The 21,275-nt window shown below is 35.9% G+C and overlaps 1 protein-coding gene across 2 annotated transcripts in view; it reads left to right on the top strand.

The window, feature by feature from the left end:
- Positions 1-21,275, top strand: part of LOC105441125 (5'-nucleotidase-like) — a 55,128-nt gene that overhangs the window by 15,578 nt on the left and 18,275 nt on the right. For both annotated transcript variants that reach the window (XM_030994526.1, XM_030994525.1), the window contains exons 2-3: positions 15,156-15,369; positions 16,924-17,109. In XM_030994526.1, coding sequence (XP_030850386.1) covers positions 15,156-15,369; positions 16,924-17,109 — 400 coding nt within the window. The remainder of the gene's footprint in view (positions 1-15,155; positions 15,370-16,923; positions 17,110-21,275) is intronic.

Below are 21,275 nucleotides of genomic sequence, written 5' to 3' on the forward strand. Positions count from 1 at the left end.
ATAATGATACATCCTCATGAAGATGATTTTATTATTCATAGCAATGACATACTACAATAAAATATAATTATGTGGAATGTCAGAGTTACCGCATTAAATGATTTGCATGGAATGTCAAGTCTTTGAACCGTACAAACGGAATGCACACTATTAAAGATACAGACCAGTTATGGTCAAGCGATTGCATTGTGAAAGAAACGTTGTGGAATCGATCAGAAAAGATTGATTGGTGTGTACTTCAAGGTTCTGGAATCATCAAAGTAATAAGAAATTTGGCCCAGTCTTCGTAAAGTTACAAGCACTGTACACAGAAAGATGTATACGGGACTACGCACACGTGCGCGACACGTGCGTTTATCTCTCACAGTCCAATAGATAAACTAATTTACCAAATATATCAATTAGTAGGCGGTTTCCCGGCAAATTTGTTATCATCATGTATTATTAAAAACATATTCTTTCACATGATTGGTAATAAAGAGCTCAGTTCCATTTCATTTCTTGAAATTGGGGCGTTTCCAATACTGGTCTTTACCTTTAACATGGTTAAGGAGAAGATGATAACATATATTATTATTTTTTGATATGGGGTCAATTCATAGCACTGTATAGTTAGTATAATGTATATCTTTCTCGTTTTTTCGAGCAGCATTAGTAGTATCGCACCCGTCCTCCTAGTTCTTTCTATCTCCGACTCTGAATTACTTCGTATTTCTGTGACAACTAGAAATAAAGGGCTTCCCTTCTGAACTCTATCTGGCATTATTTCGAGGGCTTTTGGCTGGATTAGACGCCTTGTTTTAGATTGCTGCTGTCTTATGAAGATGGACAAACGACGCTCTAGACAATAAAGAACCCAATAAACGTCGGGATCGGAACCGATGACTGGAAAATTGAGCCTGATTAAAGAGAACCTCGCATTGAAGTGGGTCGTATCATCTACGCTATATACCCCATACAGGCCCATATTATTAAAGTTATTTGAGAGCACTATGGGAGAAGTCTTCTCATCTGACTGCTATCGTGACTACACCATATTCAGTTCCGTTCAATTCGAATTAAAATACATTGTATATACGTTTCCGAAAGATCTCATACAAATATCAAGAATATTAACAACGCTCTACGGAATGAGTACGGTAAGACACACAGCGGCAGGGGGACAAACATCCTAGTTATCACTTTTCACTTGCTGAATATTGTTATTACAACAACAAAAAATCCAATTGACAATAAAAGAATCTGTCTTGTACTTGTAGGTTCATCGACTCAATTGCTCTGCCTGCGTAATTGTAGGAATGGTAGTCGAAAATGGAAGTGCATTAATTAGGCATTGTTTGGAATGAGGTGTCTTAATTGGTCAAGTGGCTTAAACATTAAATCGGAAATGCAAAGGTTGTGGATTGATCTATACTGCTCTCTCCACCCACATGACCCCGGTAGAATGCTTAAGTCATCAGTTTGTATTGTTTTGGTATGTAATATGGTGCCGGATTAAATGAAGGAAGCGGAGAACGTACAAAGGTCATTATCATGTTTGACAATCCTAGATTAGGGTATTTCGTTTTACTTTATTACCCCAAAACAAGAAAGCTAAAAAGGGCAAGGGACGCAACCTATATAGCCGGGATAACAGTTATATCTGGATTACTCATTACTATACTAATGCATATTAAACATGGGCAAAGTATATATTGTAAACAAACTATATCCAATGCCTATCATCGCAAATGGAGTTTAAAGTGCGTATAGGCTTAATCAAATCATTATCTTCGGTTATGTGGCAAATTGCGGACAGCGAGTTAGCAGATTGAAGGTACTGCGACAATTTCAATACTACTCTTGTAGCGAATTTGCAATCTCCATCACTGAATACAAATTAAATGAACTGAAATCCAAATTAGCTTTGAAAGTTGTCTATTTCATTGACTTAAGGTCTAGCTTTTTGCTGACCTTTACAGCTTCACCACCACCAGTTATTTCACTTTCCGTCCATTCATCTTTGATGGGTCAATAGATGATACCTAAGCGTTTCTCAGGTCTACACAACAAAACTTCACAGCTTAAACCGGATGTAACAGGCATGACAGGTGGATTTCCTCGACCTATGGTGTGAAATTCAAACGCGCATGTGCTTCCCCATATTAATGCTCGGAGTACCAATCTGTAATAATTATCGCTGCGATAATATATCATTACAGAGATGTTATACAGTAGACAGCTTATGTTTTATGTATTGTTTGACCAAACTCTCAATTGTACAATAATAATGTAAAAACAAACAAATACATAAACTAGGTGAATGGTGAACACACTCTAACAAGCCGCAAACCTGGCTTTCATTTTGTTCACCATTTTCCAGTTATCCACTAATGTTTGTTTTATGTAGTAGTCTGTCAATACTGAATTATCTATTATACGGTCTACTTTTCCCCTTCCTTCATCTTGTTTCTCATTGAATGATATACCTATTTTGCCATAGTTTTATAATGTTTTATTGCCCATTGACTGTTTATTGGAAATAAATGATTTGAATTGAATTGAATTGAATTGGAATGAGATAGAGGAAAGGGTTTTGATGATTTTTTCCTTTCAATTTGGGCATGACGCGAGATTTTTTATATGCTCTGAGCATCATATTGTCCTACGTTACGTTAATTTTTCATATCAAGAATCATTATTATGATCCACGACTGAAGTGATTACTATTGTATCATTACATCATAATAGAAAATTTAAATCATGGTATATATTCAAACACTTCATTACATAAATACATAACCATGATAACTGTTCGTTACACCTATCTATCTATCTACATGCGTAAGTTTTGTTTGTTCGTTCATACGTCAATGTGGTTCATGTTTATGTAGAATATTTATATGGGGGGGGGGGGGGGGGGGGGGGAGGGGGTGAGGAGGAAAGGGAACACGAGAAGAAGATGATACCCCCTCCTACTACATTTCCTCTCTACCCATGGGCTTATCTATTCGTATTTGATGGGCCTGGTAAGACAGGTGCCCCTTCCCCTCAATGCTGATGTCTGGGTCCGCGTCATAGCAAGATCCTCGCCACACCACTGTCCACAGACAATGTTGGCGTGATTTGATTAGCTCTTAATGAGATGACTTTTATCGACTCACGCCCTGACTCACTCATTATATAAGAGGGAAACATTTAAAGAGAATATTGAGATATTGGAAAGGTAAAACAATAATTCTTGAGCTTTTTAATTTAATTCATTTTTAGTATGGAAGAGAAGCAGAGAGAAATGGTCCCCTGATTGCCCTTCAAAATACTGCAACTAATAGCCAAGATTGTGGACCACTTTTATGCCACATTTGTGTGTAGTCCCACATAATATGTGAACAATTACAGTGCATGTGATTTTGAACAAGACTGGGCTAATTTCTTATCATGTTAATGGTTTTAAAACCTCACGGTATACACCAATATTTAAGTGCTACGTTACCAACCTTTTCAAATCGCTTCCGTACATTTTATTCATTAATAAATCGCGTGATCAAATCTCAACTTTACCTGTAACTAGGTGATTACCTGTAATTAGGTGAATGCCATGAGACCTGTTATTAGGGACTTTTAGATTCGCACGAAGACAATAGGTCTATGCTACTCTCGACGTCCTTTTAAAGCACTGCCTTGAATGGACGTCACACGTATTAGTCCACGCAAATCTAAAAGTCCCTAATGAGCCAGTGTCACCGAACCATTGCGATATGGTTTGTCATGGTGGTTGGTTCAGTGTCACGGTCTAGAAATAGCAATTAATTGAAACGATAATGATGAGGGCCAGATATAGAATGATGAATGTGAGGAGAGAGAGAGAGAGAGAGAGAGAGAGAGACGGAGAAAGAGAGAGAATGGTATGAAGGGAGAGGAGAGGAGGGAGATAGAGAGAGAGAGAGAGAGAGAGAGAGAGAGAGAGAGAGAGAGAGAGAGAGAGAGACCGAGAAAGAGAGAGAATGGTATGAAGGGAGAGGAGAGGAGGGAGATAGAGAGAGAGAGAGAGAGAGAGAGAGAGAGAGAGAGAGGTGAAGTGCATTAAAATCAAACCACTCTTGCATCACATTTTTAAGTCGTAAGTTCCCATGCACTCACCATGCATTTCATTGACTCGAATTTCTAAAGGAAACCTTTAAAATAAATTATAAAGCTGAAGTGCATGCATTTGTGCATGTTTACGAAAAGGAAACTAGGTCCCAGAAATACGGAAAACAATCATTAGCACATCATTGTAAAGGAATGAAGGAAATGAAATAATTGCTGATCCGTTTACAATCAAGCAAACTTTGCTTTTCATTTCATCCCTTTCATACATCAAGTGCAGTTTTCCTGTTTCGATTATTATTATCATATCATAAAGGGTTCATAAGATATTTTTAACAAAGTACGTAAATACATACAAGGACAACTGACGCTGAAATCAAGTGGAGAAATATATGTAAGATGAAATGATTTGCCAGGATGTAAATTGGTAAAAAGTAGCGAAACATGAACATTTGTGCAACATTGGAATGAGTAAATCACGAAAGATATATTTATCGTGTTTATTTTAAATGGTGACACATTATGTCGCCGAAATCGTAATGTATATGACTAAGTTAATATGTTGATAAGACGTGTCTTCAGCAGACCAACTCTTTCTCGTAATCAAGGAAGCGTATAAACATTAGTTTCCAACCTTCTTCATGTATATCACTCTCATTTTCTCTCGTAGGCCCCATTTCACAAAACGGGTCATCAGTGACAAATGAGTGTCTGTTAAAGGCTAGTGAAATCCTTGCTTCTGATTAGTTATCAGCAAAATTATCACAGATCTTTGCCATTTGTCATTGAAAAAAGGCTTTGTGAAACGGGTCACTGGTTTCCCTTCTTCTTTTAAACGTAATACAAAAAAAATTGGGAAATTTTGAAATTTGGGTGGATAGTGATTCTTTACAATTTTGATATATCTGGATGCCTCTGTGGATGTATTATAAGCACTAGAAAATTAAGCCCCTAAAACGCTTCTGCTTTTGATAAAATCTGAATATAAAAATTTACCGGTGCTCCCGGTAAATTTTGATAAATTTCAAATCGCGCCTACGGCCGGACAATGGTAGCTGCGACCATGAAGATCTCAGAAAATGTAGTTGTGATATATAATTTCCAAACGGGAGCAGGTAATCGGTCGATTTTAGTCAAAAACATTGTTTTATAGCTTAATAAATGTTTGACCTTGAGAGGGAGATATACAACATAAAGAGTTTATTATTCACAATTTCATAACTTTAGACTCGATTTTAACTGCGACAACGATCACTGAATATTGTAGGATCGCATATGCTTCCAATATGTTCATTTGAACCAAATTCATGACCCCATACCAAAACTTTGTATTACCTTTAATCTAGCTTACAGACCCATGTCTTCTTGATCTAAACAAACTATAATCTTACTGTAGACTGTGTTTAGGTATATAATCGTCTTCCCGTGTGGGTTCAGTAAATAAATGTTAGCGGGAAAAAAAAAACATTACTCAGTGATGCACAAAGTCTTTGTTATTGGTGACAATCGTCGAATCCTTGCTGATCTTTAACTCTATATACATGATTCGGTGAAATCTTGAAATCGAGATCTTTCTCATACCATGCCCAAACCACTAGCGAAATACCCACATGTAACTCGTAAATAGTTGGTATGGTTTGAGTTTCCGTATGAAAACATTATACACATACATATGAACATAAGAAAATAATTAATATTTTAGAAATAAAAAAATGTATGCTGTGTGTATTACAAGTACAAATGTTTCATATGCAAATTCATATTTCTTTGCAGTACAATGCAAATCTCAAGGAATAGGCATAGCTGATATGCATTTAGAAGCGGAAAGTTGAAGGTAGAGACCAGTTTTGGAAACGCCCCCTCTCAAAAAATGAAATGGAATCGTGTTAAAGAATATGTTTTGACTCATACGTGATGATACAAATTTTGCCGGGAAACCGCCTACTAATTCATATATTTGGTAAATTATTATATCTAACCGGACCGGATAGATATCACGCACGTGTCGCGTAGTCCCATATACATCTTTCTGTGTACAGTGCTTGTTACTTTACCAAGACTGGGCCAAATTTCGTATCATTTTGATGATTCACACCAATACTTATATGCTAGATGATCAACCTTTTCTAATCGATTCCACAACTTTTCTTTCAAAATGCAATCGCATGACCAGAACTGGTCTTTACCTTTAAGACATGTAGAGAGATCGATAAATTATAGCGCTTAGGGAAGGCAAGGTTTTAGGATGGTAGTATGTCGGAGTCATCAACCGCAAAACATGAATGAACGAAATCGCAGCACGCGTTCGCATTTACCATCTACTCATTAGGGACTCTGGGGAATGATGAATGAATGGGGATTGAACCGGGGGGTAACGTCATCTCTTTAATGATCAATGAGGGGGTAAAGCAAGGGTTATTAACAAAGGGGCAGGGAGGGGATTTGCGAAAATAATCTTAATTAAACATGCTCAACTGCTCATATTGATTTGACTGCTTTTCTGTACGGAGTTCTCTGCAGGAGTTGCGTATATTTAGAACTGGCGCCTCTTCCCCGCTTAAACAAAGAGTAAACAGGTTGCATTGCACTCCGCAGGTATCAAAGTCAAGTGTTTTATTGATGTTTCGAGACTCCTTTATGCTTTTTGTTTATTTGAGAGTAAATATTGTTAGATCTAGGCATTTTATGTGTGTGTCTTCTCAATTCAAAAGACAAATAATTTAAGCTTATGTACAAATCTCGTAAGCTTACAAAAGAGATTTCCCGAGTTCTTTTTGTCTGGCTAGTGTAAGCTATTCCTCAAAGTACTAACACTTCCAGGCTATTCCTATTTCGTCTTTTTAAAACAGTAAAAAATAAATTTGGGTAGCAAGAGGATGAGAGATGGAAGATAATTTAGCTCCTGATAGGGACCCGACCGTTCTCTCTTCTTTATCTATTATCTTTTATTGTATTACCCTTAGGAGCCTTCAATCAACAAGCTATATGCTTGTACTTTGGGCTTCTTTGTATTCTCATTTCCAAGTTTACTTAGTCCCTATTTTGCAAGTAACTACAACTTACAAGCAAAACAAAGTGATATATTGTATCACCTTCTGTTTATTGAGAATACATGTGTATTATTCTTATAACTAGTTCGCCTTGTAAACAAAACTGACAGTGTGCAACATGAAATGTGAAATATGAAAATAAACCGAACCTTCAACCTACATCCTTGATTCCTTGGCATGGCTCTAGGCTTTCAATCCTTTCATTTTGAATAAACGATGTTTGAAAATGTTCATATCCGATAGATCATGTTGTACTGCATGCCACGACTGTACGCATTGCTGTTTAAACAAACCTCCGTTTTGCAAGCGTACACCTACCCTTTAAATAGCTTGTTGTTTTTCTTTGTGTATTGTTTGCTTCTTGTAATATTGCTCTCAATTATCATCATTAATCTTTTTTTGAATATATTTTTTAAGGCGACCAATTTATTACTCATTTATTTGATGTTTTCAAGAGACCAATAAATGCATATACAATGGTCGAGGTCCCTTGATAAAATGTGCATCATATTGTATGATAAAACGCAGTGATCCAGCGAGAAAGTTTTAGCATTTTTTAGTTTGGATTGTGTTATTATATTTTAAAGCAAATTAAATCCAATGAGAAAAAAATTGTTTTCTTCAAATAAGCACCAATTTTATCTGTTGTCCTGATAGGGTTGGGCAGCATTAAATCATACAATTTTGGGGGCAATTTTCTCCTTTTTCGGAGGGGACGATCCTTGAACACGTTCCAGGGACAGACGCCCCTCCTTACCTTGATTAGTCAATATTACAATGTTAATTTGTGCATAATTATATAAGACTGAACGAACATTGTACATCATAGTATCTATGCTATAACATACGCAGTGTATGAATATTGTTTGTGAGAGAATATGAGTTTAAAGGGAAATACTGTATGTGGTTAATGTGTAATTACGATGTAACTAATTAATTTTTGATGCTACAATTATTATAATCATGATAGTAAAAATGAGAATGATGATAATAATTATCATGATAATGATAATGATAATTATAATAACAATAATAATAATACTAATATAAGCCATAACGGTAATAATAATTATAATGGTAGTAAAAATAATAATAATGATAATAATAATAATGATCATAATACTACATGACTACTTCTAATAATGTTGATGATGATGATGAAGAAAAAGAAGAAGAATCACAACCCCCAACTAGTTATTCAAATGAACAATTAAGGCTCTCGGATGATATCAAAACTTGGGGCAGAGTCCCTGAATCCGCTCCTCCCCTCGCTCCTCCGCCCCTCGTTATGACGTCACAAGCGTAGATATTTTGGCTGAGTGACATGGGTCATTAGCTGACCGTCTGTGATTTAAAAGCCTAATGGGCTCCTGTCAAGACGTTAAAGTGCATCGGAATGGCATGGAGGTCTTAGGATAATGGCGATACGTATGCGTTGCTAACTGCGCTATTTAACATCGTCAACCTTACAGGGGATTTCCATCACGGGCATAAGCGGATTTGAATAATTGCATGAAAATCAGAAAATTATTTAAGTTTAAATTTCTGATGAATCTGATGAAGAAGAAGGAAATTAAAATATTTTTTGTTTATCAAGGTATCTTCTTCCTGCTCGGATATTGATCGCAACGTTTACTCTTTGGTTTCTGTCATTCTATAGTACACTCTTGTAGTGTCATCTACTCCGTGTCTTCATTTGGTTCTTGGTTTACCTCTATAGGTCTGAAAACTTCTAATCTTCCTTTTTACACACATTTCAAGAGACTCTGACCTCTTTTCATGTGGCCAAAGTATTTCGCCATTCTTTCTTTAACCATTCCTCTCACGATACTCTGTTTTAGCCTTGCTCTATGGCAGTACTGAAAAAATACAATGCAATATTGAAGTATTAAACCCTATGGCGTACCCTTCTTATTCACTTCAGAGTCAATACAAAGATGTTTATTCAGTAAACTCAAACTGAAAAGAATGAGAGATATTGAATTTTGCACCATTCGCAAACACGCCCGTGATATTTGAATTTATTCCAATATTAGTCGATCTTATGTTTGTTTTCAATAGGCCTATTGGCTTTATGGCGAATAAACTTCGATAAGGGGCGTTTGATTCGGTGTGTGATATGAAAACCATAATGCTCCCATCTTTATAGAGTGTATAGAGTGTAAATGATGGCAACAGGTACAGGGCTGCCCTAAACAATTTTTGTTACTTGGTTCTTATCATTAAACTAACACGGAGAGATAATATTATAGAGGATGACGTCATCACCTATTGTGTACGAAACCCTGGTCCATATACAAAGTTCATATCACTGGGACCTTATTAGGGAAGATAAAAGAGGATAGCACCTTAAATAGGTCTAGAGTAGAAAAGGGACAAGGGCTTTAGTCCAGCGGAGGGAGTTCGATCGTGAAATTGATCGCCGTTAGCCGTGATCTGATCAGAACAGACGTTATCAATGATAGTTAATCGGAGGGCCACTTACCACCAAACTAAAACGCCCCATGTCATTAAAGTGAACTTCCATTGAACCTGTATTAACTATCTTGGGTCTTAGACTGATCATGATATCAAACTTTGGCAGTGGCGTAGCCTGGTCTAGCTATTGAGGGGGGGGGGGGGTGCCCCTTGCTTCAATTAAGGATGATGGGGATTTAGTGCACTGATCTTACTCGCTGAGTAGAATGCGAATAAAGATGGGTTTGGATTCGGGGAGGATGTGGGAGGGGGTCCTATAATTTGTTCCTCCTCTCACTTTCCTTCTCTGCCCCCCCCCCCACTCTCTCCGGCGTCTGTCTTTATTTTTCTGCTTCAGTCATTCGGTGGTGTATATTGATGGAGGTGCCCCTTAGTACCCTCGTAGCTACTGTAAACGATCATGAGAACATTTCAGAACTGACACATATATAATCTACCAATCTTATGTGAAGTTGTAGTGTTATTTTTGGTCGAGATCCACGATTACATGAGGGCACTTATCAGATAACCTCGGGATATGTATTACCAAAATATATCTTAGTCGCATTTTTTCCATTGGTATTATTCGTTTAATGAAAGGGATGAGAGGCACCGCGCGAGCTACCTGAACCCCCTCTTCTTTTGATCCTGTTCAGTCATTATGACTGTTATAATTCTAATTCGATTCTTAGCAGTAAAATCTCTTTAATCCCGCTTTCAATAATAGACATTACCTATGTCCTCATTTCATCTGAAAGCAAAGAAGCTTTAAGGATTACAATGATATTTTAATCTATCTCTTGATGTCAATCAGGCTGAATTAGCAACACATGTCTTGCTGTGTATACATTTTGTATTTGGACTCTGTTTTAAATTCCTAACAAAGAGTTTTAATCGCAGGTTTTATCATATAACGTTCATTATTTACTGCTCTTTTAATCGCCCTAAAATAATTGATTTACATTTTGACTGATAAAAGTAAATGTTATCAGACATTGCATTGATGACCACAACAGATATGTATACTGGCTGAGTAATGAGCATAGAAAGATAAGGAAATCGAGGTAAGTAGGCGAAGAGTGCTTGTTACTTTACCAAGACTCGGCCAAATTTATTATGATTTTGATGACTCCAGAACCTTGCAGTACACACCAATACTTACATGCTACATGATCAACTTTTCCTGATCCATTTCACACCTTTTCTTTCATAATGCAATCGCATGACCAGAACTCAACTTTATCTTTAATATAGGCTTTTCAAACATGGGGCTGGAAAGGTTCCTGGAATTCGCCACAAAAAAATCTGTATCTTATAATGATCAACAAAAAACCTACTTCTGAACGAGCCCTTAGAAGTGATGAATACAGATGAAACAGGATGAATAATGGTTCCGAATTTAGTGCAAGAAAGCTGTCAAATTTCCAAGAAAAAACCAGGGGAGATGGTTATAAAAGCGGCGAACAAATAAAATCCATTCACGATATTGAACTAACCTTTTCTTATCCGTGAGATAAAGAAACAATCGATTTCATCATTGGCAGCATAACGTCTAATTATTTAAGCTCTTCTACAATATATAGCTAAATGGACATCCACAGGGGTACGACAAAGAAAGAAAGAGATATAAAGAGAGAGAAAGAGAGAGGGGAAAGAGAGAGAGAGAGGAAGGTATAGAAAGAGAGAGAAAGAGAGAGAGAGAGAAAGAGAGAGAAGGGTTTTTTTTTTGAGGGGGGATAATACAGCCTTCATAAATGTAGAAATGGCAGCGGGATGGACTATCTGTAAATCTTTGAATCTTATGTAATATGCTTCACGTCGCAATTTCATGGTCACTACAAATCAAATGCCAACATTTTCAGCTCGCTGGCTTCGCTTGCTCGCATTATTTAACAAAAACTAGCCAAGTTGATATTCTGGCTATAGACATCATCTCCCGGGCAAAATTGTACTCGTAAGCTTATGTGTGCATAGGTTGTATGTGTGTGATTCGATAAGTCTCATTCTATCGTTCGGCTCATTGAATGATATATCGACTAAACCGATTTTTTTGTTGTTGTTAATATAAACAGATATTTCATAATAACATACGGATAACACCAAACGCAAACAGGTCTTTCGTAACCGAATCATGAATTTGGAGGGGAAAAAAAGTCCTGTGGACTCTTTCATGATCTTGATCATCAACATTTTCATCAATTCTCACTCGTACTATTGATTTAAGAGCAAGTTCACATGTACTATTATCTTGAACAGGTGCATTGTGATAATAACATTCATTCTAGCGTGTGTGTATTTCACAGCCGAATACTCCTTTTTGTCACAAAGAGTACATTGAAGTACATTCCTTTTGGCCATTGGGAAATATTTTCCCAAAGCAACTCTCTTTTTGACACACCATGCAAATATGTATTTAAAAAAAATAAAATATAAATGTGTACTGAATAGTACAATTTGGGGAATCATTGTGCCGTCTGTTTCTGTTCTACATGTAATTATCATTATAAATTGCCCATTATAGTTAGCCTATTACTACAGTATTCTCTTTCCAATTTAATACTTATAAAGCTTATGTGTTATTACAGAATTTGTACTCGTTTTGTTGTGTAATGCCTTGCAAGCGACAGTTTGCATGGCATTACACAAAAAAGTTATTATCTGTAGATTGTAATTCCCAAGACTTTACTTAAATATAAAGTTGAGTTCTGGTCATGCGATTCCATTGTGAAAGAAACGTTGTGGAATCGATCAGAAAAGGTTGATCATCTAGCATATAAGTATTGGTGTGTACTGCAAGGTTCTGGAATAATCAACATGATAAGAATTTGACCCAGTCTTGGTAAAGTTACAAGCACTGTACGCATACGTATGTAAATGGGACTATACACGAACATGTGGCATACAAATCTGTCCCGATTTTTGTGCTGTTACATACCATATTTAGAATATTAAGGCATTTGAAGGGCCATGCTTTTCAGGAAACTTTTTTTTTCCGGTGTTCTTCCACACTTGCATAATAGAAATTAAAACGCCCACAAATTTTCTTTCACCTCTTCCCAGAACTCAAACTTAGAAGACAACAAGAAGAAAGAGATACAGATCATCCTAACTCGTCAATTGTATTATCAGATTATTGACGTCTAATGTTTGAGAAGACTCTTTTGAGATCAGTTTGAAAAGGAGAAGTGGAGCAGAAAAAAAGAGGCTGATGAGAGCATTTTCCCGCCACTTCCCTTTAATAGCTTAGCTTCAGGAACTCAACCATGCTCTTCTACTTCCCTTTCAAGCCTAATTTGTGATAAATACATTGTTCCTGTTCTAACGTAATAATTCTACAATTCTATTATGAGGAAATATTTTGTTTATGTTGTACACCGTTTGTAATTAATTAGGTTAATGCACTTTTTATTCTAAAATCATTTGTAATTTAGCTCTCGAGCTGCGTTGGTGAATATTGAATAAATACCTTCATTATTATTATTATTATTATCATTAATATATATATATATATATATATAAATAAGAGTACGAAAACACGTTGTTCCACATTTTTATTTCATTATCAAAACATGATGTGCGGGGATAATTAAATCCTATTCTTATCTGCTCATATATCCTTTAAAAAAAATTATAGTATACACATTTAGTAGACATTTGAATAGCTTTCCCTGCTATACTCGACATGCTTCATACGCTGATTGCAATATCGAATTATAAGTCAAATTGTAGAAGATGATTTATCTTTGACAATACAACCAAAGATAATTTACGTCACGATAGTAATAAGTAAAAGATGCTGCTGATCATGTTTATAGGCCTTCCACTAATACGATTGCATGATATTAATGTAACAAATTAAAGATCTAGATATTTGATTTGATTTGATTTATTTATTTATTCACGGTAAAAGCCCAGTTCAGCTGTTAAGCTGTTTTACAATGGGGCCGTGCATATACAATAAAAATACAAAGTAAACATAAGAAAACATATATCATATAAAGAATAACAAAATAGTAGAATTACTGATGACACACCAAGAAGAGATAAATAATATGAGTTCGTATGTATGTATACAGGTGAACGTAAATATAAGGTTTGTTATGAGTTGGTTTTTAAACCACATATTGTAAAGAAATATCAAAGAAATATAATCATGACATAAATATGATCAAAGATGCTGTAATATGATATAAATATAGAGGATATTCATGAAATACGGGTTTTTCTAAATAATCAATCATTGTTTAATACCAAAAAACCCAATGCATTGTCATGTTGTATTTAAGCAAAAAAAAAAAGAAAAAAAAATATTTTAAAACCTATATACGAAGGTGGTAAAAATGAGTATTAGTAAAAAAAATACATACATACAATTTAGTGTACCTTTCCATCCTGCAATCACTTCTTGTAACAAAATTTAATTTGTGGAGGGGGCATCTATTGTATTTAGCAAATTATCTCATCATTGAGAGCTGGTGAAATGACACCTTTTTCTTCTGAGAATTGAGGAAAAATCATTCCCAAGATTTCCCCTGGCCCTTCCAGCTCTTCGTTTTAAAGTCCAGGTTTCGGGTTCTGTTTCATAAAACTTGTTATCAATAAGAAGCAACGATAGTTGTTATAAGCTATTGAAATCATTACATTTGTTTGGCCACGACCAAATTTGTCATAGAATTTTCAGCATTTCTTATTGAAAAGAAGTTATATGAAACAGGGGGCTGGTTCCGCAACTGTTTCTTCTTCATTCTTTCATGAATTTAAAACTTGTTCAAGCTTACTTAATTTTGATCTGTCATTCTTGTTTATTGTTGTATATTGGAAGCTTGTCGAATACAAATCAATCAATTACCCATTACGTTTACTTTATTCTCCTGCTCTCTTCTATCTCTCCTAAGCTTTCTATTTGTTTTAAATCAATCTTAAATATTCGTTTCACTCTCCTTCCTATTATCTGATTATTGCCATCTAAGGAACGAACATCATTGAGTCTCGGTCTCCTACGCTTTAAATAGCATTACAAACTATCTTTAACTCCTGGTTATTCCCTCCTTATTCGTATTTGGTTTTCATGATTTAGTTTGTTGTAATGTGACTCCTTTCCTAATTTCCTTTCATTCCTTATCTTCTTTGCTCTAATCCCACCTTTTTCTTTTTCTCTTCACACTTTGGGCCTCCTCCTTCTTTCATTCGCTGTGTCTGATCTGGCTCGAGCTAATCCTCTTTAATAATATTAGTTACTAATACATTTTACAAACTAAATTGCTACCAAATATTCTAACGGTATGAGCAAATAATGTGAATATTTGTGAAAACACGATCCAAAAAAACGATCGCAAATACATTCGAAAAATCAACCTAAGCGGATTTCCAATAGCCCTGTGCGTTACCTTGTGACATGCATGGACGTGACAATGATATATTACATAATACGAAGATGATTTCCATAGGTAATACAAAACAATCCTCGAGTTGATTATTTGAAATTCGTGGTCCTACATAAAAGAGGTCCATGGTTCCAGTTTCTCAATTTGTGTCTCTTTATTTAAAAATTTCTTCCCTTTTTCCTTTTTTCACTTTCAGGCAATAGGAAATCATGAATTCGACAACGAGCCTGAAGGCTTGAGGCCATTTCTTCTAAACACAACTTTTCCTCTTATAAGTTGCAACATCGACGCGTCAGCCGAACCCTCCATCAACGGTCTTTTTCAAAAGAGTGTCATTCGAGAATTAAGCGGAGAAAAGATAGGACTAATTGGTTACACGTACTTCAAAACTCATGAAATCTCATCGTCAGGTAAAATCATTTGTCTATGCAATGCGTGTTCCTCATAAAGTGTCTGTTTACATTATTCATTCCATTATAGATATTTAAAATGTAATACAAAGGTAATAGACCGACATCTTGTTCACACAACTCATGTAATAAACATTGTTGTGACTTATTATAGGAAATAAACACAATTTATTCTGAATATGACATACATTTCTTTTAACGAAAGAAGCCGGTGTATTTAGGATACAGGGAAGGAATTTAGTGATAAACGATTTTATGAAAGCAAATAGTTATTAGTCTATTTCTCCTGAAGAAGACAAAACAATTCGCTTGCTCGCTGTATACGTATTATAATTGTGCATAAGCGAGCATGATACAGTAGGCATTACCTATTCATCTTACAGAGTGGGGTTTTAATAAAACGAAGAAATGGGTACAGGCCATGGGAGCCATTATAGTGACCCAGTCTGTGATATTAAAACCTTCTTAGTCGTATTATGTGTACATGTTATGGATACTCAGCGGATATTGAAAAATTCCACCATTCACGGTTGACTATAGGCTTACTATACACTGGCAATTGGCGCGGGTCTCACCCAATTTTTTTTTTTTGTCTGAGACATAAAAGGACCCATGACATTTTTGTTTTTCTGAAACTACTGGCCGATTGTGTTTGTGTCTTTTGGCGTGTGTGCAATTAGAGAAATAGGAAAGGAAATCAAGGAGCAGAAAATAGAGAGAAATTGAAAAAAGGTGAAAAGATACATTTAACTATTTACAAACGCTTTCCAATTGGATCTGAATTATATGAGAATTCCCCCCCCCCTCCGCTATCAAACGAGAGAGAGAGAGAGAGAGAGAGAGAGAGAGAGAGAGAGAGAGAGAGAGAGGAAAAATGGGGAGGGGTAGATCGACAGAGAAAGAGATAGGGAAACAGGGTTTAAGGACTAACAATATTAAAATACACAATGATAATTCCAAATTAAAGTTATGATCGATAGATATCTTAAGGGATGAGTTTATGAAATTAGAATTCTAAAAGTATGTACCCTATACCGACCAAGAAGTGGAAAGAAAAAACAGATTCGATTTCCTAATAAAACATATGTCTAGGGTTAGAAAACCACTCCAAAATTTTATATTAACAGCCCCATCAATGATTTACTGTAGTTATCGTATAGTAACGCTTATTTTCTTTCCGATGAACGTAAATGATTGATCAGACTGCCATTGCAAGCATAGCAATCATTTGTTATAATTATATGGCATTAAATGAAGTCAGGGTAAAGAATGCACTTAAAACGTAAATTAAACCAGTCAGGAATATATTACACCTACACAGAATCTTACGAAAGTTGACTCTTACCACACGCTGCCAATGAATATGAACAATCAAAGACCACCGCTCTTTTTATGTCACCTGTTTTAGTAACTCTTTGAGATTAACTTTAAGGGCCAATCTATTTTTCGTTCATGGTACCCCCTGTTCTGTACTTCTGCCTTCTATTACGATTCATCTTGTTCCAAACAATGTTTTAATGTGTTTATCTTTTGATATCCTCTTTCTCACCTCAGGCGAGTGCATCTTTTATCCCGAGATTGAGAGGATACAGATAGAGGTGGATGCTTTTAGACAAGCTGGCATCAATAAAATCATCGCAGTAGGACATTCAGGGATCAAAACTGATTTGGAGATTGCTCGGATGGTTGAAGGAGTAGACGTGGTCATCGGTGGTCATACAGATACATTCTTATATACAGGTGAGATAACGTGATGTTACATCGGTCATAAACATCATCTTACATAATATTTTGAAGCAATTTTGTTATAACCCCATACCAAGAAACATGCAGGTACCATGCATATACGAACAATTCGTGAATTCTCTAACGATGTCTTCGCCATTGCAATCATGCTACCTTATACAGTATTAAAGAAATCGAGTTTTATAATTCAAGTCTGATATCGTATGAGATTCTTTTGTAATTGAGTGAAAATTTACATATTTCAATTTTTATTTTTCTCTTTAATTTTTAGTAAAAAAAAAGTGTTTGTATTCGCGTTCATCTATATATATATATATATATATATATATATATATATAAATTAAAAAATAGCTACTCTTTGATCGAGCGTATATTGCATGTATCATAATAAAGATAAAATCGCTATTAATTTATATGCATCTTAGAGCATTTTCTAAGTCCTTTATTAAATTGCTCTGTTCGCATGCTAATAAAACTTATATTGACGCTTATCTCAGATGTGTATTAAACTCAATTTAATTTAATTCTTTATCCACTTTGAATATACCGTTCATTCATCATAATCATTTGACTTCGCCTGTACCCCTTTATCATATACCTATTTATTCGTTGCACTCTGCAAAATACCCTTGCGGTGTTGCCATCAACCAGTGTTCTATCTCGCATGAGCTTACAATATGACCCGGTATTTGGTTCCATTATGAAGATTTCTTGTGGCTCCGGTTCTTGACGTGAAGACTGTCCTGGAAGTAGAAGGGCAAACATTAAGGTATCGATTTGCATCTTGCTAAGCAGCGGTAAAGGTCAGCGTTTAGATTGGATCTTTGAAATAAACCCTCTTTAATCGAGGCACCTCTGAAAGAGTTCACTTCCAAGCAACCCTGTATAAACCACAATAGACGTCAATAAACAGTGGTGTAGCGATATGATTATCAAATGAATCAAATCTTGATCGGAGACCTTTGGTATTCACCCTTTCAAAAAATATTTTGGTAATGAATAAACAAGAAAGTACAAAGAAAGCATTTCGCTTTCCTTTCTGTAGCAAATTTTATTACCCTTTTAGATGTAGCCGATCATTTCAGCAAAGAGAGCGTATATACGCATGGAAGAAAACCGATGTTAAAGTAAAGTGCCAATATAATGGCCGTCTTCACTGTTTTTGTTTCACTATATGGATGGTATATCATACTTTAAGATAAACTCCAGTTCTGGTAAAAAAAAAAGAAAATTAATTCTCACAGAATCAAACGAAATTTACACTGAATGTTCAAGATTACAAATAAAGGACATGTGCCAAACAATTTTGGAAGAAAATGTATACTGGCTGAGTAATGAGCATAGAAAGACAAGGGAATCAAGGTAGTACTAGCCCCGACACCATGTGTGTTGTCCCATATATAGCTTTCTGTGTACAGTGCTTGTTACTTTACCAAGACTTTGCCAAATTTATCATGATTTTGATGAATCATGAACCTTGCAGTGCACACCAATACTTACATGCTACATAATCAACTGTTTCTGATCCAATCCACACTTTTTCTTTCACAATGCAATCGCATTACCAGAACTCACCTTTATCTTTAAGCACGACAAGACAACACATCATATACATGCGTAAAGCCTTTAAAAAAAAAACCTGGACATCTTATTTCTTCACAACCATGAAAGCGCATTCAACTTGGAGCGAACCTTTTTAGAGGTTGCGGTCTCCTTTCATTATGTGTATGCTTATCAATTATTTTGAAAGTTAAACTGATCAGAGAAATCATTTTGTAACCCACTCGAGTTTTAACAACACGTTACCTTCAACATTAAAGGTATGCTTGCCATGCTTTAGTACAGTGGTAGGCGTGGTAGCCATCACAAAAAATGACCAACAATAGCATTCGGTATAAAAGTTTAACATCCTGCGTTTCCCTTTTATAACAATACCTCCTGGCTGTGTACATTGTACATTTATGTACTTCCAGGTTTAATGGATGTTATTGTCATTCCCCTTGTCAATCCCCGGTGTTTTCTTGTTTGGCAAATACATCGTTTTTCTAAAGTCATACTTCAGAAGCGAGAGCAGTTTGGTATATTGGTGAAGGCTCTCTAATTCGAGTTCGATGGGTTTGATCACTGCTCAGATCCTCGGACAACTTTAGTCTTGCCAACCCGCATTATGTCCGTCTGTACCCAGGTGTATATTAGTACTTGGCAATTGCTCGGGTAATAATTGCAGGGCCTGGGGAAGAGCATACTGGTGTGGCTACCCTGGGTAAAGAAAAAACAATCAACTTATTCGCGATCTTCATCGGACCAGTCGATGTTTTGGAATAATCAGAAAATAAAGATAAAGTAATCACGCGCGTTTTTGAACTACAGTATACCTTTACTGATGAGGGAAATGCTTTTTGGAATAATTGAATTATATTTTTTTTTCTGGAAGATGCATTGTAGGGGGCCAAGGGCTCTGGTTCAAGTAAAAATAACTTTTGTTAATCAAGTTAAATTCACTAACCTAATCAAAAATCCTCCTCGATATCACATTTTACCAGACTTACCGAAGTTCTTATATATTGCAAAACGTCTTAATCTCAATCTGTGTCCAATGAAAACAGCTTGGTACCTGTCATTCTAGTTCGCAGCCAGTCATGAAATTGGATTATGAACAATTTCTTTTGTACTTCCCGATGGACAATAGTCTGAACACAGGTGAACACATTCACTGCATGTGAGTGCATAAGGTTAAGTCTTTCTTTGGCAAAGTCTTTCTTTGGCAAACAAACTGTTCGCATGTTCTCAAGACCTTCATAAAGCCGAACAATTTTTCTCTCCCCCTCCCCCCCCCCTCCTTCTGAATCGTAAATAGCGGGAAGGCTTCACGTACCGGTGACAAAAAAACAAAAAACCCATACACCTCTTAAAGGTAGTACATAGCTTTGGCGAAGTTTGTAAATTTGATTGACATAATGTAGCCCTTTTAGGATCTATATGGTATAATACAAACTGCATTGTGTTTCTTCAGATAGAGCTGTAAGAGGGCCATAGATGTAAGTGGAATGACTTCGTCGGAGGGGGGGGGGGGGTGTGTAAGGTGATGGAGCTTACGTATGTTCCCGGAATACGTTTGGCAAGGGAGCGAAGCGAGTGAGCCGAAATTTTACTCTATATGTTAGTGAAAATCGACTTATCTCATAGACATACATGATAAATAAAAAGGTATAAAAGTAATTTCAAATAGACCTTCTGGCTGTCCGAACTTGAGGTGATGAATGCCAAATATATTTTTCTTTTTACATAAGAGGGGTTCGTTCGTTTGTTTGTTTTATTTATCTAACCACGGTTAAAACACCTGCTATCAGCCATACGGCTGTTTTTTCAGCAAGTCCGTTAAAAAACATTCACACAATATACATAAACAAAACAAATATAATTCATAATACAAATTAAAATAACAAGAATACAAATGTGGAAATAAATCTTAATATCAAGAATACATATATGTGTAAAACAAATAATCAGAGGTAGATTGAGTGAGAAAGCGAGAGAGATGAGAAGATAGGAATAGAGAGGGAGAGAGACAGAGACAAAAATAGACAATGACAATTAAAACGTAGGGGGTAAAATACCATCGATCGTCTTTAATGGCCCGAATTCACAAAGCAAGGTTTGAGCCCAGACCAAGGGTTGAGCTCAAACCTCCTTTTGTTTCGCCAAACCTCCTTTTGTTATTTACAAACCTTGGTCTGGGCTCGAACCTTGCTTTGTGAATTCGGGCCATAAAGTTTGAAGGCCTAGTTGTTTTTCTGGTTAGGTTATTGAATAGCCGAGATGCGATATTACTGCTTCTTAGAAAATTAGTGTTCGGTTTACCAGTAGGTATGTTAATAGTACATTCCCTGTTTCTAAGGTAATAATTACTTTAAAAAAAAAGACTTCAGTAGAGAGAAGCTGTAGCCCCAACTCATGCCTCGTTTGCCAACGGAGAAGATAGGAATAGAGAGGGATAATGACAGAGGCAAAGATAGACAATGACAATTAGAACGTAGGGGGTAAAATACCACCGATCGATTTTATAAAGTTTGAAAGCCGAGTTTCTTTTCTGGTGCACTGGGGTAGGTGATTAAATAGCCGAGATGTGATATAAAGAGTACTGTTTCTTAGAAAATGAG

This window comes from Strongylocentrotus purpuratus, unplaced genomic scaffold (genome assembly GCF_000002235.5).
Source record: "Strongylocentrotus purpuratus isolate Spur 01 unplaced genomic scaffold, Spur_5.0 spur5_scaffold_21, whole genome shotgun sequence".
NCBI lineage: Eukaryota > Metazoa > Echinodermata > Echinoidea > Camarodonta > Strongylocentrotidae > Strongylocentrotus > Strongylocentrotus purpuratus.